Here is a 24,133-nt window from a genome sequence, read left to right on the forward strand (position 1 = left end):
TGGCTCAACCTCATCCATCTCCTTCAGGAGCGGGAAGTAGAATTGGTAGTTACCAGAACATTGTGTTAGGAATCCTCCTTGGTTATCTCTAGTGGAAGCACATCTGATCTGGGGGTAAATTCTAATTGAAGTCTAGATCTCCAAGAAACCTGAAGAGGGACTCAATATTTTTACCAGTCAAGTATCAAGTAGACACATCTATGGCTTCCTGATGGTTTGCTCCAATATATCCTGAATCTAACACACAGTGGACTTGACACAGCAAATGTTCTCTTTGGCTGGTAACCTCCACCTTGACATTGGCTACCAGGTTTTGGTCTGTCATTCATTTAAGATAAAGCCTTTCTTGGCATGATGTAATTTCCCAGCTTACTCTGAAATATGAGGCAACTGTTTGTGTTTTCATGTTGGTTGTTTCTCTGCCGTGACGTGGGCTCTCTCGGGCTTCGCCCTAGGAAGATCAAGGAAGACAGGGACATCAATATCTGCTGTATTCAGGCTCCCCGAGGAGCACATGATGTCTTTCTCCAGCTTATCTTAGTACATGCATTTACTAATGGACAGAGAAAAGGACAGAGAGAAAGAGAGGGTTGCCATCCACCTATTAGTTCATGGCTCAGTGCTTGTCTGCTGGTCAAGGGCTGCAGCTGGGAGCCAGGAATCCCAGTTAGGTTTTCCACGCGGGTGGCAGGGACACAACTACATGGTCATCACTGCCACCATTCAGGAAGCTGGAGTCAGGGGTTGGAAGTGGGCATAGAACTTGGGAATCTGGCTATGGGATATGGGCATCCTAACTGGCATCTTATTACTTGGTCAAATAACCCTAGTATATGCATCTGAGTACATATAGCACAAAAGCATTTTTCTTACGTATTTCTTATTTTATTATACCTATTTTATTAATTTCATTGGAATTTCAATTGGTCTTGCACAAGATATATATATATTTCTTACCCTCACGAATACGTAATTTCTTAGTATTGGTGTAACACTTAAAAAAACTACAAAAGAAGAGTTAGGAATATATCAGAAATGCAGATTATCTTAACCACTCGCAGTAACATAAACATCAGGATAAAAAGAAAAGAAAGATAGAAAGGAGAAAAGTTAAGGAAAAATCTGTCCACTTTAGGCACACACACAAGTATTGCCATTGTGAAAGGTTAGATTTTCTTGGATACATAGCCACCAGGAAAAAAAAATGCAATTTCTTACCTTTGTCAGGTTGATTGATTTTTCTGAAGTCCTCATTTGGTAGTTCATGTTGTTTTTGGTTTTAGAATGCAGCAGATTGCCTACAGGAATGCAGGCAAAATTAAGATAGCTTTTCAAATTCCCAATGAATAGATAATTTTTCCCCCTCACATACTTAAATGTTAAGATATGCACTATTGACCCTACCATAATCACATTCATATGCATGGTTAACTATTGAGAAATTTAGTACTGTTTTAGTATTATGTAGAAATTTTCAGCAAATATAGGACTCAGGGAGAAAAACATCCTCCAGTTTGGAAAATACAAAAAGTAGAAATAAATGTTGATTTTCTTCCCAGTTATGAGAGGTCATGAGGGGATGACGGCGAAGAGAGTAACTTGCTTCTTACTGGTTTTTGTGCTCATTGAACTCTGAGATTTTCTTGAGCCCAGGGCAAACTTTACCATGAGCCTTTCAAAATTGTATGGGTCATTAATTCCAGCAAACCAAGTGTGGAAGGCAATGTGTATTTTTTAAAAAAAGATTTATTTATTTTTATTGGAAAGGTAGATACACAGAGAGGAGGAGAGACAGAGAGGAAGATCCTCCATCTGATGATCCACTCCCCAAGTGACCGCAAGGGCTGCAACTGAGTCGATCTGAAGCCAGGAGCCAGGAACCAGGAGCCCCCTTGGGGTCTCCCACTCGGGTGCAGGGTCCCAAAGCCTTGGGCTGTCTTCAACCACTCTCCCAGGTCACAAGCAGGGAGCTGGATGGGAAGTGGAGCAACCGGGACATGGACTAGCACCCATATGGGATCATTGGTGTATAAGGCCAAGATTTTAGCCACTAGATCAACGCACTGGGCCCTGCATTTTTAGTCTAGCATTCAGAAATGCCTACCTTGCACTAAGGGCTACACAAATGTCCACAAATCAAAGAAGGGAAATAGTGATGCTGCTTGGACTTGAAATCCCAGCCGTTGTCCCTAAAGCATGTTGTTCTTGGGCCACTGGCTGGGTCTGTGATCTGCAGTTTGAACCCATGATGGTGAAAAGGAGTTATAGACATAGCATAAGGCAGGCCTCTGGAAATGTAGCTCACTTTCACTGCTCTGTCACCACCCACCAAACCCATAACCCTAGAGTTTCTTGTTCTAATAGTGGTATCCCAATATCTCCTTAACTCAACATGGCCTCAGATTGGTTATTATTCTTTTCTCTCCCCTCATGTGGTCAGGAGAGACTCAGTTTGGCAAATTCCTCTCCTTTGTGGTGGCATAAGGTGCAGGAAGGAAACCCTTTCTGGGATGTGGCCGGCAGGTCTATCATGTGTGTGCTAAACTCAACTACCTGAACTCCAGCCTGCTGTCCGCAGGGTCTCCACTGGCAGGAGGTTGGAACAGGGAGCTGGGGCTGGTATTTGAATTCAGGGGCTCAGATATGGAATGTGAATATTGTGCAGACTAGGCTGAATGTCCGCTTGCTACTTTTTCTATTTTGAATTTATTTAAAAGATATATTGAATTTTATTGGAGAGGCAGATTCAGGGAGAGACAGAGAGAGAGAGAGAGAGAGAGAGAGAGAGAGAGAGAGAGATTTCCCATCCATTGGTTTACTCCCCAAATGGCCTCAACAGATAGAGCTGAGCTAATTTGACACTAGGAGCTGGGAACCTCTTCTGGAGCTGCTATAGCAGGTTCAGGGGCCCAAAGACATGAGCTGTCATCTGCTGTTTTCCCAGGGTTAAGCATGGAGCTGGATGAGAAGTGGAGCCTCCTGGATGCAAACTGACTTCCATACGGGACACCAGCGCTGCAACCAGATGATTGGCTACTTGAGCCACAGCACCGGCCCCTCTATTTAAAAAATTTTCAACTGAAGCTCATTAAAACTTCAGGGTCTCTAAAAAACTACACAAAGTCTCATTCTCTCTGAGATAAAGCATCCTTCATGCAAAATATCAAGATCAATAGATATGTGAGTAAACATGCATGTGCATATGTTCACCTAGAGAACAGTATAATAGAGACTATCACATCGAGTTGTGAAGATACAAAGTAGTATGAATCTCTACTTCTAAATCAAAGGTGGATTCCCAATGAAACTGCTAAATATATCTTCACACTAGAATGCTGGACTTCATACTGTTCTCTGTGCCTACAGCATCAGGTTACACTTCAACAGCAGAATGATGGACTTACGATTGTTCTTGAAGGACTATACTATTGCAATAATATAGGGGAAATCAGGGGATATCAATCAATCAATACTTAATGCTTTGAAAACAAACTAGTGTAACACTTTAGCCTGACAGTCCTAGAGACAAGCTGGATTTGAAGATCTTTTCACTGAAAGGAAATTTCCTCACCTGTTTTTGTCAGAGGGTAGTTGACAAGTTGCCGAATTACACTGTTTTCTGAAGACCTCAAAAGCAGCACAATGTCAGTGGGAAGAGTGTCCCTGTTTTTGGCTAAGAACCCACTTGCACTGTAAAGGACCTGGAGACAGAGGATGAAGGTCAGCGTGAGCACCATCAGCCACCAAGAGGTGTTTACTGAGAACAGGCTTGGCACTGAGTCACAGGGAAACACAGATTTACACAGATGTCTCTTAGACTTGGGTGGAGAACAGGAGCCCCTGCAGCTTCGCAGTGCATTTTAGAGAAAAACTTGAGTCATACTCTATTTGGGCTGAAATGATCAGCAGGTTGGATCCCACCCCTGTATGATGCGGGGAGAGGTCCCCCCTTCCTCTTTCTATTTAGTAAGATAAGGGAAGAAAACAGTAAACTCACTGGCTCCACCAAAGCACTTTTCCTTCTGCCTTGAGACTGAGCCATCTGCCTTGGGACCAGGTGAGAATTGAAACCTGTTGTTGTTCTGTTATAATCATCTGTATCATCATGTTCATGTCAAAGTTGTCATGATCAAAATAGAGTCACTTACATGAATTCCTAATAAAAAATGTATTAGGGGACAACGAGAGGGAGGGATCTCACAATGAGAACTGTCACAAAAACCCACAGCTTTATGTAAAAGCCACTGTGAGATTGCTGAAACACACACAAATGCTTTTATGAAGTTGCCTACTCAGCCTTTGGCTGTGCAGCCTTGGGTGGATACCACCTTGTGATTGATCTCTGTAGCTAAGGAGGATTGCTCCCCTGATTTAGATGGAGCTTTTCTCCCTCCATTTCCCCATCCCCAAGGTTTTTATGTGTGGGAAGCATACTCCCCAGTGTGTTGATGTGACAGTGGTGGGGGACCCTGAAGAGGTGGAGCCTCAAGAGAGCTGATGAGGCCAGTGGACGTGCTGAATTAACACAGGTCTTGTGGGACCCCAGCTGTGTCCTGTAAGAATAGGCTGCTAGGAAAGAGCAAGCTGGGCCCCTCCCTGCTGTCTGCCCCTTAGCTCACCAGGTGATCCCTTCTTACCACAGGTACCCCCTTGCCATGCCGCCGTCAGTCAGCATGTGACACAGTCAGGATGTGACACAGCTCACCAGGGAAGGAACCAAATTTCAGTTTCTTAAAGTTTGAACCAAAATATGTCTTTGTAAAGTGTTCAGTCTCAGGTATTTTCTTGAGCTATCTATTTATTTAAGAGATCTTTCATCTACTAGGCCATACCCTAAATGGACTCCACAGCTGGGTCTGGGCCAGATCATCTTGGTTTCCCATGTGGGTGGCAGGGGCCCAGGCATTTGGGCATCTTCCATGGCTCTCCCAGGCACATTAGCAGAGTGATGGGGTGGACTCTGAGCAACTGGATCTCAGGCTGGTGCTCTGACAAGGGATGTTGCAGGGGCAGCTTAACCTGCTGTGCCACAGTGCTGCCTCCTCCTCCCTCAGATGTTTTCTTACAGCATCAGAAACCAGGAATCCTTTTCACTTTATCTTCAACGACTCTGATCTTCTTGGTTCTTCAAGGATATGCCCATAGTCTGCCATGGTACGCATATCCTAGATTGCAACCCTACTGCTCATTTCTGAATGAATGCTTTTCTTTGAAACTCCTTTCTTCCTGTAGTCATTTTAAGTCAATGATCCTTTTCACTCTATAAAAGGCTAAAGCAGGAACTCAGTTGTAATTCTGAGGAGTTCTTACCTTTCCTGCATAATGGTGAATCCCAAAGCTGAGTTCCATTCTTTTGGGTCTCCAGAAGAACTGGGATTTCAAGTTTCCTTCAAACTTTTCTGTAGAAAAATAATTAAACTCCAAAATCAAGCATGTGGGAAAGTCTCAAAATATACTCATTGTCTGAGCGATTTTCTTTCACTACAAAATGCATAATGTGTATTGAACATGACTTGACTATTTTATAGAGTCAATTTAGGAAAAATTGGAATAGAATCATGAATAGTAAAGTCAAACTCAAGATCTCTTTCTACCCCATTCTGATGTATAGTGACATTTCTCCACCCTGTCATGCTTCAGCATCACTTTGAGGGCTTAACTAAGAAGCAGGTGGCTGGGATGCAACTCTAGCATTGCTGACTCAGCAGTTCTAGAGTGAGCTCCAAAAATCCATCCATCTTTCCTTCCTCTCTTCCTTCCTTCCTTCCTTCCTTCCTTGAAGATTTATTTATTTGAAAGACAGAATTACAAACAGAGACTGAGAAAGACACAGAAAAATCTTTCAGCCATTGTCTTATTCTCCAGATGATTGTAATGGCCAGAGCTAGGGCAAGCTGAAGCTAAGAGCCAGGAGCATCTTCCTTATTTCCCACGTGGGTAGTGGGAGCCTAAATACTTGGACCATTTTCTGCTGCTTTCTCAGACCATTAATAGGGCACTGGGTTGGAAATGAAGCAGCTACGCAAATCAGGGTCCATGTGAGATGCCAGTGTCACAGGCACAGGCTTTATCTGCCACATCACAATGTAGACCTCACTATTCACATTTCTAACAGGTTCTCAAGTGATGGGGAGGAGTGTGGTCAGGCATATTTGAGTACAGAGGTAGGGAAGTTCTCAACATTGGGCAAACGGGTTTGTCTGAGATCAAATATGCAACTTTGAATTCCAGTTTGGGGGCTGGCATTGTGGCAGTTACTGCTTGCGGTATTTGCATCCCATACTGGAGCCTCAGTTCAAGTCTGGGCTGCTCTGTTTCCAAACCAGCTCTCTGCTAATTTACCTGGGGAAACAGCAGAGGGTGGCCCAGTTATCTGGGCCCCTGCTTCCCACATGGGAGACCTGAGCTTTGATCTAACCCAGCCTGGACCAATGGGCTATTTGGGGGAGTGAGCCATTTTCTCTGTGACTCTGCCTTTCAAATAAATAAATGAATCTTTCTTAAAAAGCTTTTAGTATTTCCCATTCCTTTCTATTAGAAGATCTGTAGGTTATCATTGGTTATTTAAATGGTACTACAGGATCAAGAAGGTAGCTACATTTCTATAACAACTTTTACCACCTTCAGCGAATGTGTCATTGTATGTCCTAGAAGTAACATTTTGAGATCAAAATCAATCTATTGACTGCTCTCACACCCCTAGGGTTATTTTCTTTTCTGCCTAGTACTGTGCAATTAGAGGTGAGAATTTACCAGTCATTGGGTCACAAGAAAGCAGTGGTAAGAGACAGGTTCTGACTGTCACCAGTAGGAACAGAGAAAAATTGCTTACTAAACCTATATACTACAGATCTTCCACATTAAAATATTGGCTTTTCCAGGTGTAGTGATATGGTGCTGGTGCAGTAGCTAAGATATGGCTTAGGATGTCTACACTCCACATCAGAGTCCTTGGCTTCAGCTCCAGGCTCAGCTTCAGCCTTCGGCTTCCTGCTAATGTCACCATGGGAGACAATATGGTGTGGGTGTTTCTTGTAGCTGGGTTCCTACCACCCACCTGGGAGACGGATTGGATTTCAGGCTCCTGGCTTTGGCCTCGCCTAGCCTTGGCCACCGTAAGCATGTGAACGGGGAGCCAATGAATTAAAGATCTCTTCCTGTTTGTCTCTGCCTTGTTGTCTTTCAAATAAAAGTTTTAGATGATTTTTTCAGTATCATTTTTCCTTTGTATATTTAAATAACATGAAGTTTTCATTTTAACCATTTCAAATGCTAATCTTCTAACTAGCTACATTATATACACCTCTGCCTCCTCAAAGAGAAAAAGTGATTTTGCTTTGATGACCTGGGATTGTTACCATGAAGATTTATTGATGTACTATGATTTAGACATTAAGTATTTGGAGCTACTTGTCTCTATTAAATACATAAATGACTTGAATAGTATAGAAGCAGTTTGTGACTTAAGAGGAGACATTGATGCCAATACAATCATTGTGGGGGACTTTAACACACCACTAACACACCTAGATAGATCAACAAAACAGAAACTCAATAAAGAAACAACAGAACTCACACAGACAACAGAACAAATGGACCTAATCGATACATGTAGAACCTTCCATCCCAAGGTCACCGAATACATTTTTTGGCTATGCATGGCACCTTCTCCAGGCTCTAGCACATGATAGGGCACAAAACAAGTCTTACTGAATTCAAGAAAATAGAAGTCATACCATGCATCTTTTCAGACCATCATGGAATGAAATTGGAAATCAACAAACCAAAACACCCCAGGAAATATGTAAACTCCTGGAAATTGGAACAACATGCTCCTACACTAACAATGGGTCAGAGCAGAAATTAAAGAAGAAATCAAAAAATTCCTTGAAACTAATGAAGACTCAAGCATAACATACCAAAATTTATGGGATACTGCGTCAAGGCAGTTTTAAGAGGTAAATTTATTGCAGTTGGAGGCCATGCCAAGGAACAGGAGTGACAACAGATACAGGAGCTGAGTATATGCCTGGAGGATTTAGAAAATCAACAACAAAACAAGCCTCAAAATAACACAAAACTTGAAATTATCAAAATATGGGAAGAAATTAACCAAAATAGAGACCAAAAAATCTATACATAAAATCAATGAATCGAAAAGTTGGTTCTATGAAAAAATAAACAAAATAGACACCCTACTGGCCCAACTGACAAAACAAAAGCAAGAGAAAATGAGAATTAATAGCATCAAAGATGAAAAAGGGAACATCACAATGGACACTGCAGACATACAAAGAATAATTAGAAGTTACCACACACAACTATATGCCAACAAATCAGAAGACATCCAAGAAATGCAGAGATTCCTGGACTCCCACCAACTACCAAATTTTAGCCAAGAAGTAATGGAAGGCCTAAACCAACCAATGACAGAGGCAGAAATTAAATCAGTAATCAAAATCTTACCACCACCACCAACAAAAAAGTCCAGGCCCAGAAGGTTTCACTGCATAATTCTACAAAGCATTCCAAGCAGAATTGACCCCAATCCTCCATAAACTCTTCAAGTCAATAGAAGGGGAAGCAAGTCTTCCAAACTCATTCTAGAAGTGGTTCATATCCTGCCTGTTAGCTATCTCCTTCTAAATTCTAGATCTTTTTGCCCTATTCCTCAATTTCTTTATTTTAACTTTGTTTATTTTATCTGAAAGGCAGATTTACAGATAGATAGAGGTATTAAACTTCTCCCTGCTGGTTCACTGCTCACTTGGCTGGGAACTCCATTTAGTCATTTTCTGCTGCTTCTCGATGCATCATCAGGGAGCTGAATCAGAAGTGGACTAAGCAGGACTGCATGATGCTCTTGTGGAATGCTAGCATCCCAGGTGGCAGCCTAACCCACCATGCCACAAGGCTGCTCCCCTGCCCATCAGTCTGTGACTTAGAAATTTCTAAGTTCATTTCCAGCCCAGGATCCTGTGACTGGGGTCCCACTATCATGTATGGAGAAGTCCAATATTCCAACATGCTTTTAGTTATGTTCTCAGTATTCATTGGCCCAGGTATCAGATTCAAGGTCTTTCCAAAGTCAAATAAGCAGGTTCCTTGAGAGCTATTTTAATGGCAGATAACTTAAAATGAAAGTCAGCCAGAATCACATGACTTTATTCCAAAAAGCATGGCAGCACCTCCAGTTGGAAACTCACCAATGAGGGTCTGATCAGTGGCCTTGGGAAATCTACTTTCTTCATCCAGTAGGGAGAGTAAACCCATTGGCTTCTGCAGAAACAGATCTAGGAGGGGCCGGTTATCCTCGTATTCAATAACTCTGGCATCAACCTCTTCATTTAGGTATTCATTCTGTAATAGGTTGCGATAGAAAAGCATTTCCTTGAACTTGATATTTATTATCAAACATTTAACTTGGGCTTGTTACACATTTCTCCCAGTGACATTGCCCTTAAATTAACAATATTAATTTATCTGTCTCTTCACAGAACTATTAGTTAATTATAGTTAATATAGGTGATATGCTCAGGCTCATCATAAAAGGATTTCTAGTCTCCATACTAGGGTTTCAGACACCTCAACTTTTCATGATGTGGGAAAGCGTGTCTTAGTGAGAAGTAATAAAGTCATGTTCTAGAACTTATAATAGTGTATTTGTGCATCTTAGGACTGTCCTTTCCCCCAATGGGTCATTCAAGGGCATTTACACGGCTTTTCAATCAAGCTTTTAGACATTTGCCATGTCAATAGGGCGGACAGCAATGGGTCAGAGGTTCTGAACCAATGGATTTAGAATCAAGAACATGTAGGTTTTCATCAGATCCCTGCCATTTAACTATCCATTTGATCCATTGTATTGGCTTCCTCTCTAAGCTTTCATTTGTTTATCGCTTATGGGGGGGGATAAGACTTTCCATATCACAGAATAAAAATATATGACATGCAGATTATCATTTGCCATTGAGTAAAAGATACACGAAATACAAATAATGAACCTCTGCCAATTTCTATAGAATTGTGGTGTTGACATAATCACAGAGGGCCGATGATCCACTTGTCAAAAAGGCAGGGTGTCTTGTGCCTAGGCTCTGCTTCTGTGACTTTGTGATCACCCTGCAGCCCACCCTGGTGTTGTGGCTGGTAATGGAGAAGATGCACAGTGCTTCTGCACAATGATCAAACAGTGTGTGGTGTTTGCATGTAGAAGAGTCACGGGTTTCCAGGTGATAGAGCAACCACTACTGATAGTACAAGGCAATATATGATAGGGTAGATGCTGTGTGCATTGATTACAAGAGTTTTGAGAAAGTTTGTTTGGTGCCATTTGGGACTAATCAGTCAACGGCAAGTGGCATATTTGATAAGTTGAAACTTTTTAAAAAGATACATTTATTTTTTTATGAAGAGGTATATTTACAGAGAGAGACAGAGACAGAGAGAGAGAGAATCTTCCATTTGCTGGTTCACTCCCAAATGGCCACAATTGCACCTGAGTTGATCTGAAGCCAGGAGTCAAGAGCTTCCTTGGGGTCTCCCACAAGGATGTAGGATTCCAAGGACTTGGACCATCCTCCCCACTGCTTTTCCAGGCCATAAGCAGGGAGCTGGATGAAGCATGGAGCAGCTGGGACACAAAGTGGTGCCTATATGGGATGCCAGTGCTGCAGGTAGAGGATTAGCTTGCAAGGGCACTATGTCGGTCCTTGCTGGAAACTTTCAACCACTATGATCAGAACCTTATTTCCAAACTGTCATTGGGAAAACTAAATGCATATTTTAATTTCACATGACCTCTAACGTGTAAAAGTGCAACAGAATCCTTGGTCTAAAAAGTGGAGGACTTGAAAGCCATTTGGTTTATCTAATACAGGAACAGGAAAACAACTATTTAAAGTTTCACAGCATTTTTATCTGAAGGTGACCTTGGAGGAAGCAAACATACAGCTAGCTATTTTGCTGTAAGACACATTATGCTGACAGCATGTAATAGCTTAAATCACAACTGCAAAGTTCAAAAGAACTCTCGTAGGCTTTACAGAGGAAGCCCAGAAGGTCAAGGCCTAAGCTGATGCATCTGTCATTTCTATTTGTGTCCAGGTTCACTGGAGGCCTCTGACAGTTCACACTCACCAGAGGTGAGTGACAGGAGGAACAACGGGTTCCCCTGAAAGACATTTTTCACTATTGGGCACCCCAGGCAAACCAAGAGCACAAAATGCTGGTACTCTACTCATGATCATGCCCCCAAACAAAGTATTGTGCATTTTCATAACAGTCTTGGTCTCAAATTATTTTTAGAAAGATTTATTTATTTATCTGAATGATAGAATTCCATATGGAGAGGGAAGGCAAGGGGGTTGAGGTGCTGAGAGAGAAAGAGAGAAAGAGAACACTCATCCAATAGTTCATTCTACCATTGGCCACAATAGCCTGGGCTAGGCCAGGTCGAAGCCAGGAGCTTCTTCCAGGTCTCCAAGTACAGAGGCCTAAGCACTTGGTCCATCTTCCACCACTTTCCTGGTTGCATAAGCAGGGAGTAGGACATGCACTGACGTCCATGTGGGATGCGGGTACCACAGGAAGCAGCTTAACGTGCTTTAGCATAATGCCGCTGCCCCTCAAAATGCTTGTTTTTAAGTAGATGTGGAGAAACAAAGCTCATAGCTGCTCAAAAAAATTTAATGTGTGCTCAGCTGCACACACTGAAAACACATTAAAGCCCAGGTGAGCAGAGTTATTCCATGGTTGAAAGCTGGCTTGTTTAGCATATGAGGGAACTTCAAAAAGATCACAGAAAATGGAATGAGAAGATAAGTATGTTTTGAAGCATTTAAGAAAAAAGATCACTCCTTGAACTATTTTCTTATAAAGACCTCCTCTGTTATGATGGCCTGAATTTCCTTTTGAAAATAGCTAGGCAAACAATCATGTCCGAATACGTATCAAAGAGGCAGCAGAAATCAGGAAGCTTGGAGGTCACAAACCCCATCATGGAGTCGAGTTCTTGCTTTTCACTGAATGTTGAGTTTTAGTTAAGAAAGGGCAGAGCAGCAAAAAAAGTCCATGTACAATACAAGAACAATAGATATATAGTAAATATGCATGCATGTATATTCATCTAGAGGAACTGTATAATGGAGACTATTATGAGAAGTGAATGTACATTGTAGTATGTAACTCCACTCCTGAATCAAAGATGGACTCCCAATGAAACTATTAGATGTATTCTGACAATAAGATGCTGGACTCTCTGCCATTGACCATACCTGTGATGTCATGATACACTTAAGTAGCAGAGTGATGGACTTAGCAGTGTTTTCAAAGGAATATACTATTGTAATAATAAAGGGGAAACCAGTGGGAGGACTTGGGGAAGGCAAATCCCTGAGCCTATGGAACTCTATCATAAAAATAAATTAAAAAAACCCCAAATAAGCAAAAAAGTCCATGGAAGACACTCCTTGGTGACTGTGGCTAACACAATACTTTGAAAAACTCGGGATTAAAATTGAACTCCCAGGGAGATACCTGATGACCACCCTCAGCGTCTCAGACTCCCATAGTGGCACGGAAGGGTGGCGACTCCAGGAAGACAGGTTGCTGGCTTCCATGTGCCTTCCACAGCAAGTGCACCTTTCAGTCCAAATTTCTCAGCACAGGGACTAGTACTACTGTGTATCAGGTTAAATCATTGTCTGAAGAACTGACATTCTATATGAACACTGGTTCAAGTTCCATTTGCTTCAGTTCTGATCCACTTTCCTGCTAATGCACCTGGAAATGCAGTAAAAGATAGTTCAAGTGCTTGGGCCACTGCACCTGTGTGGAAAACCCAGATGAAGTGCTAGGCTCTTGGCTTCAGCCTTGCTGTTGCAGCCATTTAAGGAACGGATCATTTAGATGAAAGATTTATCTTCCTCCAACCCAATGTTGTAACTCTACTTTTCCAAAAAAAAAAAAAATCTTAAAAAAAATCACTCAGCACAGACTAGTTACACAGTCAAGGTCAACTCTTCATTTTAGTCTCCACCCCTTGGAGACCTTTCCCATGTCTCTTAGTTCCTTTGCTGGTCACTGTCTATGCACACCATCACGCTTGCAGGTTTCCCACGGTATTTCCAGCATGCTCACTCATTTCTGATGCTGGCAACTGGGGTGCAGACAGGCAAGGTCACATGGAGCACAATGAAGCAGTGATATGGCTGTTTCTACAGAAGTTGTTTGGAAAAGTGGTTTTCTGGATAAAGGAAAACAGTGAACTGAGTGGGTGAGTTAATTCCGACTGCAGTTGTCTCCCTTGTGACTGGAGGCTGACAGCATGAGTAATACCAAACTTTACAAATGTTTGTTATGGTGCAAAAGGAATTTTGAAACACACACACACACACTTCTTTTTTCACAACACACGTTTGCTATGGACTTTCTGAAGACCTCACCTATGTATCTATGACAATGTCTGTAACTTGGGCACAGTTAAAGAAATCTAGGATGATGGAAAAATTGTAACGGTACACTGGAATAACAGTTTTCTAAAGCTCATGAAGTGCCTTTTTAAACATTTTCAACTTTGTATTTGCCTTTTAAAAAAGATTTATTTTCTTTTTATTTGAAGGGAAGATTCACAGACAGAAGGACAGACAGAGGGATCTTCCATTTGCTAATTCACTCCCCAAATGCCCACACTGGCCATAACTGAGCAGATCTGAAGCTGGGAACCAGGAACTTCTTCTGGGTCTCCTATGTGGGTACAGGGTACCAAGGCTTTGGGCCATTCTTTCTTGCTTTTGCAGGCCACAGACAAGGAGCTAGATCAGAAATGGAGCAGCTGGGACTAGAACCAATACCCATATGGGATGTCATCATTGCAGGAGAAGGATTAACCTACTATGCCATGGTGTCCATCCTGGACGGATTTTTAAAAAAGCTTGTGGAAATGTACACTTCAATCAGGACTGCACAAACGGCCCCAACTTGCAGCAAAGACTATCTTCTTGATTGCACCCACATTTCTTTGGAGGAAAATAAAGAGCACATACACTTAACTCGTGTCACATACTTATGAGGGGATCATGCTATGCCAAACCAGACAATAATGAGTAGAGTAATTCCTGGGACCCTGGCCAGCCTCTATCAGCTTGGATGCTGCTGAAAAACTGCAAAGGTTATGAAGGAAGACTCAAGGTTTTACTGCTGATACTCTTGCTGTTGGGTTGTACCCTGACCTCAAGTGACTGCCTTCTGCCACATTTCCTTCTCCAGGCTGGCATCCCCATGATCTCCCAGACACCCTATTTTCCAAGAGCTTAGCTCAGTGGACTGACCTGGCAGCAGCCAGCACATTGCAGGTTGTTGTTTCAGAGGTTCTGTTCAGCTTAGTCACATTGCTTCCACTGTGCTCCTGTTGTCAGGTGGAGTAAGACTCTTCTCTTCTTCAAGAATATAAACAGTAAGGGGTGGACATTGAAGTCCATCAGCTAAGATGCTGGTTGGGATGCTTGCATCTCATATAAGAGTACATAGGTGCAGTTCCTGTTCCATTTCCAACCCAGTTTCCTACTAAAACACATCATTGGAGGCCGCAGGTAATGGTTCAAGGATGCAGGTCCCTGTCACCAATGAAGGAGATTGGGATTGAGTTCTTGGTTCCTGGCTTCAGTCTGGTCCAACTTTGGCTGTTCTGGATATATGTGAAAGTTATAGGGAGAGATGGAGTGAGGAAGAGAGGGAGAGAGGGAAAAAGAGATGAGGTAAAGAGAGAGAGAGAGAGAGAGAGAGAGAGAGAGATCTTCCATTCTCTGTTTCGCTTTCTAAAAGGTCACAATGGCTGATGCTGGACAAGGTCAAAGCTAACAGCTTTATTCTGGTATTTCACAAGTGCAGTAGGGGTCCAAACACGTGGGCCATCTTTTGCTCCTTTCTTCGGTACATTAGCAAGAAGCTGGACCAGAAGTAGAACAGCCAGGACTCAAAATGATAGGTGGTTTAACCCTTTGTGCCACATCCCCAACCCCCAAACTGGAGTTAGGGTCCAAGGTTTGCAATTGGATTTCTGGCAGAGTTGTAGCATGTTTCAGAAATCAATTGTTTACCAGTAAAAGATACACCATCAATTGACTGAAGTGGGTGACGCTGGTGGCAAAGTGAGAAGAGTATGGTGAAAAGTTATTTTGGTGTCTCTATCTTATTCATTTAGGATTCTAAAATTATCTTGGTCTAGAATGATTATGTGGTTTTGAGGCAGATATACGCTTCTACTTCCCAGGTAGTGTTAACACCCGGGGATGAGCATTCATTGCTCTTCTGTGCCATACATAAATCTTTAGGATTCAACCATGAGCCTATTTGTAATAATCTCACTGAGAATAGTACATATCAGTCCAATTAGCCTGAATTTAATCTGTTCAATTCCTAAGCAAACCCCTGGAAAACAGTTGAACAATATTTCCAAAGCAGATTTTTGACATCAGCATCTAGGAACAGGCTCAGAAATGATGTCCTCTCTTCTACCAACAAAATACTACTTCATGCAATCCACTGCATCTCTCAATTGCTTTGTCCAAGTCTCAACTTTTGTAACAAAGATTTTTCTAAAACCACCAACCGGGGTGATTCAAGGCCCTTGACCATGTTATTATTTTTCTTTTGTTAACAGGTGAATCTACACAAGACAGGATAGAAATGGGACTCATTCAGTCAAACCCTCCCACCTGACTCCCATCTCCAGTCTGACTAGGGATCTGGCTCCAGCCCCAATTTCATCAGAAGCAAGGAATATGCAGATCCTAACTGCAGAAGACTTCCCATTGCCCATCACAGACCTCCCCTACAACCAGGCATAGTTAGCATAGCATAGAACCATTGACACAGCACTGTCCTGGGTAGGGAGGGGCAGTAGTGAGTAACACTGGTATTTTGAGATAAACCCAGCAGTGTATGTATGAACACAGAGCTGGGGGCCACAAGCTGAAAGACTGAGAGGGTGTGATTATGTCTCCTTAATCCTGAAAACTCCTGTTCAGCAGTGGACCTCTTACAATACACTTTCTTCTGTTTGAGCCTATATAAACAACATTTATATACTATAAATGTTGCCTGGGTAGAGCCTTGGGCTCTTGCCAATTTCTATTTGCAGGTGAGTCAAAGAAACCTGGGTGGGGGACATGGCACAGTAGCCTAGTGGCTAAAGTCCTTGCCTTGCATGTGCCGATCCCATATGGGTACCAGTTCATATTCTGGCTGCTCCATGTCCCTTCCAGCTCCCTGCTTGTGGCATGGGAAACCAGTTAAGGACGGCCCAAAGCTTTGGGACCCTGTACTCATGAGAGATCCAGAAGAAGCTCCTGGCTCTTGGCTCCTGGCATAGGATCGACTTAGTTCTGGCTGTTGCAGCCACTTGAGGAGTGAACTAGTGGATGGAAGATCTTTCTCTCTGTCTCTCCTTCTCTGTAAATCTGCCTTTCTAATAAAAGAATAAATAACTCTAAAAAAAAAAAAAAGAAAAAACCTGGGTGGGTGTTGTAGGCAGTGAAAGACCACCACCAAAATCTTTCACTGAACTTAATCTGTAGGACAAGGGCAGAGTTCTCTTTTCCATCCCTTGACGTGCTCCCCAGAGTTAGGTATTTTAGATTTCAGTACAGTTTAACAGCTGGCATATATGGAAATCTTTAAAAAACTGCTTGAAAAAGTATATGCTACAGAAAAACTATGCATGGACCTCAAACATTTCTGTACCAAAATTTCTCTTTGCCATCAACTCCCTGGTGCTCCCTCATATAGGAGCCTTGGTATTTATGCTCCTGTGCTGTTTTCAAGTTCACGACTAATGTCTCTTTTTTGTTGTCAGTTTAGAGGGTATATGCATGTTTCAGGACATGAGAGGAAAAAATAAGATTTGCATTAGGAGATGCTATATGCAATCCTCTAAAGTGTTGTAGAGACTTGAATTCCTCCAATACTTGTGGAGTGCACTCTGCGTAGAGAGGGGAAGGCAGAAATCAAGAAAGAGTGTCTATACTACAGGGTACAGTAAAGATGTAACTCCGAATTCACAGCCTGGAATTTCTTCTTGGTTCTATTTTCCTTTTCCATTGTTTCATCTTTGACACAGATTTTTAAACATTTTTTAGAGATTTATTTATTTATTTGAAAGGCAGAGTTACAGAAAAAGAGACAGAGAGGGTGTGAGAGTGAGATTGATACCTTTTAGCCATTGGTTCACTCCCCAAGTGGCAAAAATGGATAGGACTGAGCCAGACTGGAGCCAGGAACCAGCAACTTCACCTGGATCTCCCATGTGCATGGAAGAGTAGTACTTAACATGTATTTAGTGTTTGTTCTAGGTCAGTCTCTGCAAATACACAAAGAATTAAGATCTGGGTGCCAACATTCGATAGGGGTGTTGATTTATGTACTTGTAGTCCAGGTCTCTGCTATTGGCTCTGAACAGGTAGCTGAAGATGGCTCAAATATTTGGGCCTCTGCATTCACATAGGAGACCTGGATGAAGCTCCTTACTCCTGGCTTGTCTGGCCCAAACTTTGCCCTTGCAGCCAGTTGGGGAGTGAGCCAGTAAATGGAATGTCTCTCTTTGGCCATCTCTCCCTCTCTCTGAAACCTGCCTTTCAAATAAATAGATATATTTTAAAAAAATTAGCTAAGACATGGTATTTATCCTGATATAGTGTAGTGAGAAATGAAAATGATGCCCTAATGAGAGGGACCCTCGGAGCATACCCCATGTTGGGGATCTGGGATGGGTGGGAGGCTGGGCAGGGCTTCTCCATTTCTCTCTCCCCTGACCCCAGACACAGAAAAAAAAATATTAACATGCAAAAAAAAAAAAGAGAGAAAAACTATGCAGTACTGATTGATGAGATAAGGGAAGAGGATGTGGTGACTATCACAGCCAGATGCTCTGGGCTCAGGGTACGAGGGTGGCAAAGGCATCAGTACAAAAAGCACTTTCAAGGAGCATGGCTCAGAGAGAAGAGAGAGAGTATACAAGGATAGCAGAATGAAAAAAAACTGTAAGAGATTTTTTTTCTCTGTTTGATGTTAATATTTAAAGACATTTAATTGTAGATCTGAGCCATGAGAAAAGACTGGAAGGAAAGACCTGGGGAACAGAGAGGGAGTGGAAGCTGGTTTGATCCTGAGGGCAGATGAGAGACACAGATAAAGTCTTACATTTATGTCCTTTTCTTGGTTTGTCAAACACCAACATCTAAATATTTTCTTTGATGATTTGTATTTTCAAACTGGAATTTCATGATAAAAACTCTTAATTAGCCTGAGCAGTTGAAATGAGAAGTTCAATTCAGGGACTGGTGTTGGGGTATAGCAGGTAAAAAGCTGTTGACTAAGATGTGACATCCTGTGTGGGTGCCGATTCAAGCCTCAGCTGCTCCACTTCTGGTCCAACCCCCTGCTAATGGCCTGGAAAAAGCAGCAGATGATCCAAGTGATTGGGCTCCTGCCACACATGTGAGACTCAGATGATGCTCCTGGCTCCTAGATTTGGCCTGGCCTTGCCTTGGCTATTGCAGCCATCTAGGGAATGAACCAGTGCATGGAAGATCTATCTATCTATCTATCTATCTATCTATCTATCTATCTATCTATCTATCTATCTATCTATCTCCTCTTCTCTCTGTAATTCTGTCAAATTAAAAAAAATCTTAAAACATTGTTGACCTATAAACTCAAAACAATGCAGTATTATTCAGTAATACAAATGACAAGTCAGATGACATTAAATATGACTCAGATTTAATAAAACAAATTGGGTAGTCTTAATAATCACAGTGTGGTACATGCAATTCAAGTGAGTCTCTTACGTTTTTTTTTTTTTTGTCCTGAGGACAAATATTCTTGAAGCTGAGTCATAAATTACACACTGTACTCTGACAAAATTACCATTTCATGTCGTTTGAGGCAGGCCCATTATCTTGTGTTCTGTTGCCTAGCTACTGGAATTCGGGAAGTTTAATGCATTTCAAATGGATATTGAAATTTCAAATAGAATTTCATTTATGCAGTCTGCAAAAAGAGAAACTGCTGGCTACATCTGTTCACTTATATTTTTATCAGAAATCCCCGGATTTGCAAGGACTCAGATGTGCTGTGTTTTGAAGAGGAGTGTATTGATTTTCAGCAGAGGTCACTGAGCATCCTGTGTCAAGTGATGTGGAGTTTATACTAGTGGTTTTTGTTTGTTTCTGTTTTTACGATGGGCATGCATGCAAAAAACAAAAACGTGTTTCTTTGGCTTCTTAAATATTTAAGGTTTTTAGACACTGGGCTGTGTCCTGCAACCTTTGCACACATCGATGTGGAATACACACAGACATGTGCCTTGGTAGCCAGCACCATCACTTACCTGCTCCCACGCGAACACGTGCTGATTGAAATAATACTGAATCTGCTCATTTGCAATGTTAATGCACAGCTGCTCAAAGGAGTTCTTTTTGAAATTTTCGAAGCCAAATATATCAAGGATGCCAATGTTCAGCTCATCTCCTTCCCCCCTGGAAGAATTGAAACAGTAGTTTGAGTTCTGAGAGTCTCCTGAGGAAGTAAAATATGAGGCCGGGCGTCTCCAAGTTCTCGTTTTTACTGAGTCAAGAAGCTACCACTAGAATGTATGCTGAGAGTGAAATTTTGTTAACTGGGAAAGGCCCCTTTCTGTAGAACACAGAGACCATGCAGACAGCATTGATCTGAGCATGGAAATGCAACAATAATTTTAGGCAGTACGGACTCTTCCTATCCTCTGCAAACAAATGTGTGGGAAAATATAATACAACCCTGCTTTTATTTTAACAATTTTAAGATCTAGGAATGGTTTCTCTGTAACATGCATCTCCTATGTGATATGAAGAAAAAAAATCCTTCAACTAAACAAATTCATACTTTCATATCTCCACAAACTTTTGAAGTCTCATCACATCAAACAGAAGAAAGACAGTTTTCAAACCTTTGGGTTGCAAGCACAAAATCACAGCCCTGGGGGATCATGAATCATAGAGATTGCCTCATCCACATGGAGAACACAGCGATGACATGTTCACTCAAAAGCTGAACCAGAAAAGCAACGTGCTATTCAACAGCACAGTTAGCATTTAACTTTGGGAGAACAATTTAAAAAATCATACTAAAAAAATGTTAATTGTCTTAAAGAATTGTTGTTTATTTTAGGGTTATTTGCTGATAATATTGGGAACAAATGGTAAGCTGGAGAAAGACATAACTATTTAGAGATTCATTTTAAAATGAAATATTTTAATATGCAAGTGAATACTATTTTTACAAGGAAATACTTTGAATGAATTTTTTGTATTATTTCTGTTCATTGATGATTGGATTCTTGGTTTAAAAAAAAGTTGTTCCTGGAGCAAATGTTTAGTATAGCAGTTAAGATGCAGTCCTTGGGTTCAAAACCTGACTCTGGCTTCTCACTCCAACTTCCTACTAACACAGATCCTGGGAAGCACAAGTGATGGATGGCCCAAGTATTTCAGTTCCTGCCTCTCTTGTGGAGATCTGCATTGAGTGTCAGACTCCTGGACTCTGCTTTTTCTGCCTCCATTCATTGTGTTATTTGGGGAGTGAAGAAGCAAGTGGGAGGTTGGTCTCTCTCTGCTTCTAAAATAAATAAAGATTGAAAAAAAAAGATTCACCAAGAAATATGTATACTGTCATCATTATCACGTGGATTATAAAGGAAGCACAAGGTTGGCTCCTGGCTATGGATTGGCTCAGCTCCAGACCTTGTGGCCACTTGGGGAGTGAGCCAGCGGATAGAGGATCTTTCTTTCAGTATCTCCTTCTCTCTGTGGATCTGGCTTTCCAATGAAAATAAACAAATCTTTTTAAAAAGTGCAAATAATTATAAGAAAAATAAAAAGCACAGAATGGGTCTGGTGTGATGGCTCAGTGGCTAAAATCTTGGCCTTATACACCCAGGATCCCATATGGGTGCTAGTCCATGTCCTGGTTGCTCTACCTCCCATCCAGCTCCATGCTTGTGACCCAGGAAAGCAGTAGAGGATGGCCCAAGGCCTTGGGACCCTGTACCAAGGTTTCTGGCTTTGGAGCGGTTCAGTCTCAGCCATTGCAGCACTGGGAGTGAAATCAGATGGAAGATCTTTCTGTGTCTTCTTCTCTCTGCAAACCTGCCTTTCCAATACAAATAAACACATCTTAAAAAAACAATAAAAAGAAAACACAGAAGCATCTGGTTATATTCACCACTGAGCAAGGTCATGCTATGTGTTGTGAGTAGAAGTGATTAGGGAACAAGAGCCTGCAAATGTACATGTGGGCTGGCTGAAGGAGTTACCTATATTAGGAGAACTGGACTAAAGTCAGAGAATGGAGGTCCACAAGACTATAAAGAAGGGCCATGATGGACAGAAAAAAGCTCTTAGGAAACAAGGTGTCTGCTTAAAACTTGTGCTGGTTCAACCAAATGTATTAATTTTTTTTTTACAATCTCTTTACCTCACAGGGATAAATGTATATAATAATGTGCTAGAACCAAGAGGGCTCCTACTCATCTAATTCAGGGATTGTTTAAGTACCATGGCCTTCAGTGGGGCCCTTAGAATCACCAATGTTTACAGGATTTTGGTAGAGATGGATAAAAACACCCATTTGCATTTTAGAGTGACAGATACATTCTTAGCGAGGTTAGAGTCAACGATACCCACCAGCAATTTAGCCCACAGATTAGTCCTTCAGCATCTTTGACAACCAAAGAGGTAGGCTGTTAAAGAACAAGGCTGTGACTTGCCCAAGATGACATCACAAGTCAATGGTGGAGGCAGACACAGGTTACACTCTCCCCAATCTCAGAGGCAACCTTGACAGAACTGAACAAAACTACTGAAGGCGTTTTTGTTTTAGTTTTTTCAACTTCCCACAAAAGTTTCTGGACTCTAAGACTTGAATGTTTTCCGCTAGGTAGTGGAGAGCTTGAAACTCCCATTAAATGTGGATTTCCAGTACCCACATTTCCATTCTGGGTATGAGTTAATGTCCTATAAACAGATGATAATTAACAAAATGAATGGGAAAAATCTCTAAGTATCTTGCTTTAGTTATGCAGAATAAACAGATATTAAATGGTTTCTGAATTGTTCCATCTTTACACAAATGCTTCATACATTTATGGCCACATTATGAACATTTACCATTTTGACCATTAAATCGCAATGGACAAATTGGATGGTGATGTACAGTCTCACTGGCTAATTCAGAAAAAACAATTTTAAAGAACAGAGTTAAAAATTTGGGGAGCCAGGGCAGGGCCAAGCAATGGCTCAACTGGCTGATCCTCTGTCTGCAAGTGCCAGCATCTCATGTGGGTGTTGGTTTGTATCCCTGTTGCTCTACTTTCCATCCAGCTGTCTGCTTGTTGCCTGAGAGGACAGTGGAGAATGGCCCAGGGCTGTGGGACCCTGCAACCACTTGGAGGCTCCTGGGTCAGGGCTTTGGATCGGCTAAGCTCTGGCCATTGTGGCCCTTTGGGAACAGTGGACCAGGGAATGGAACCTCTTTCTCCCCTTTTTTTATGTGTGTGTGTGTGTGTGTGTGTGTGTGTATCTGTCTTTCCAATAATAAACAAATAAACAAACAAATAAATAAATTCTAAACAAATTTTGGGAAGGCATAGATCATCTCTTAGATGGTTTGAATGATTGTACATAGTTTAGTGGAAAAACAAGGATAAATAATATGTTGAAAGTGTACATTTAATAGCCTTTTGTACCCAGTAAACATGTTGAAATACGCTAATTCTAAAGTAGGCATCTAACTTGCTTTGCCACAAGTAGATTTTCTATACATAAAAAAGTGTAATTTGTGGCTTTGTAAAGTTTAAATGTAAACATAAAGATGTCTAACTGGGTATAATCTTGCGAGTATAGATACATACCTCAAGGTTCACCTTTTACTTAAAAGAGTGTGTTAACTGAGGGTAAGCTGCCACATTTTGAAAGTCACTTTCTATTGTTTCTATTAGTGATTCTATATTTATGCTATAGCAGCTGTTTCACAACTTTATGATTATAGGCATCTTGGGATGGTACCAATAAGAAATGAAGTGTATTTATTGCTATCTAAGTTTGCTAATTACACCAATTAGAAACCTCTTTAAAAATACTGATAATAAAACTGATAATAAATTTTAAATAGCCCAGATTTGGGACAGAAACTTTGATGTTAGAATATTTACTTTTGCAACGTGTCATGCTTCAGCAGACTGTTGATGCGATTGACTATCCAGCTGAAGAGTCGTCCGTACAATGTCTTAGCCATAGCGTCTCTGACATCAGCAGCTTTGTCGACGGTGTTGGGCCGTATAATCGTCTCCCCTCTAGTGACCACACAGTGGGAGGTGAGAGCTTCTTGTAGCTCATCTGCCTGAATGCAAAGCAGGGAAGCAGCTGAAACATAAACAGGTGTATAGTTAGATGGAGACATGGCAGTGAGGGTATTTCCAGAATGTAAGACTATTATTAGTTTACCTCCTTCAAATGACACAAGGAATATGTTCGCGTATTTAATGATATAAAGATAAGCTACTACTCCATGTTAATCCTGAAAACTCCTCTTAATTTTTTTTGTTGTTGTTTTCCATTGGTAAATGTTAGGCTGCTACACACAACACAGACCCAATTGGGTAATGTCAATGATCAATTATGTGTTATCAAACACAACTCCTCTGAACTGTTAACCACTTAAAGACATGAGAAATAGATTTGGTATAAATTCAGCATCATGATTATATAGCTATTTTATCTTATAATTTTATTTAACCTTATTTGGACGGCAGAGAGACAGAGAGGAGAAGGATAAAGAGGAGGAGGTAGACAGCAAGAATTTTTCATCTGCCAGATTATTCCCCAAACATCTGCAACAGCAAAAATGGGTCCAGGCAGAGTCAAGAGCCTGAATTCCGATCTAGGTCTCCCATGAACATGAATCACTACCTGCTCCTTCTCACAGAATGCATCAGCTAGAAACTGGATCAGGAGTAACAGAGCCAGGACCTGAATCAGGCACTCGATTGGAATATGAGCCCACCGAGTCTTAACTGCTTTACTAAAATGCACCCTAC

The 24,133-nt window shown here is 41.5% G+C and overlaps 1 protein-coding gene across 1 annotated transcript in view; it reads right to left on the reverse strand.

The window, feature by feature from the left end:
• The window catches only part of MYO3A (myosin IIIA), a 158,265-nt gene that overhangs the window by 40,365 nt on the left and 93,767 nt on the right, over positions 1 to 24,133 (reverse strand). The window contains exons 17-23 of the mRNA XM_040988058.1: positions 23,249 to 23,459; positions 19,391 to 19,538; positions 9,207 to 9,360; positions 5,311 to 5,399; positions 3,572 to 3,701; positions 1,219 to 1,298; positions 374 to 451 (exon numbers count right to left, since the gene is read on the reverse strand). Of these exons, the coding sequence (XP_040843992.1) occupies positions 374 to 451; positions 1,219 to 1,298; positions 3,572 to 3,701; positions 5,311 to 5,399; positions 9,207 to 9,360; positions 19,391 to 19,538; positions 23,249 to 23,459 (890 nt within the window). The remainder of the gene's footprint in view (positions 1 to 373; positions 452 to 1,218; positions 1,299 to 3,571; positions 3,702 to 5,310; positions 5,400 to 9,206; positions 9,361 to 19,390; positions 19,539 to 23,248; positions 23,460 to 24,133) is intronic.

Source organism: Ochotona curzoniae, unplaced genomic scaffold (genome assembly GCF_017591425.1).
Source record: "Ochotona curzoniae isolate NIBS_2020 unplaced genomic scaffold, NIBS_Ocur_1.0 contig_4797, whole genome shotgun sequence".
Lineage (NCBI taxonomy): Eukaryota > Metazoa > Chordata > Mammalia > Lagomorpha > Ochotonidae > Ochotona > Ochotona curzoniae.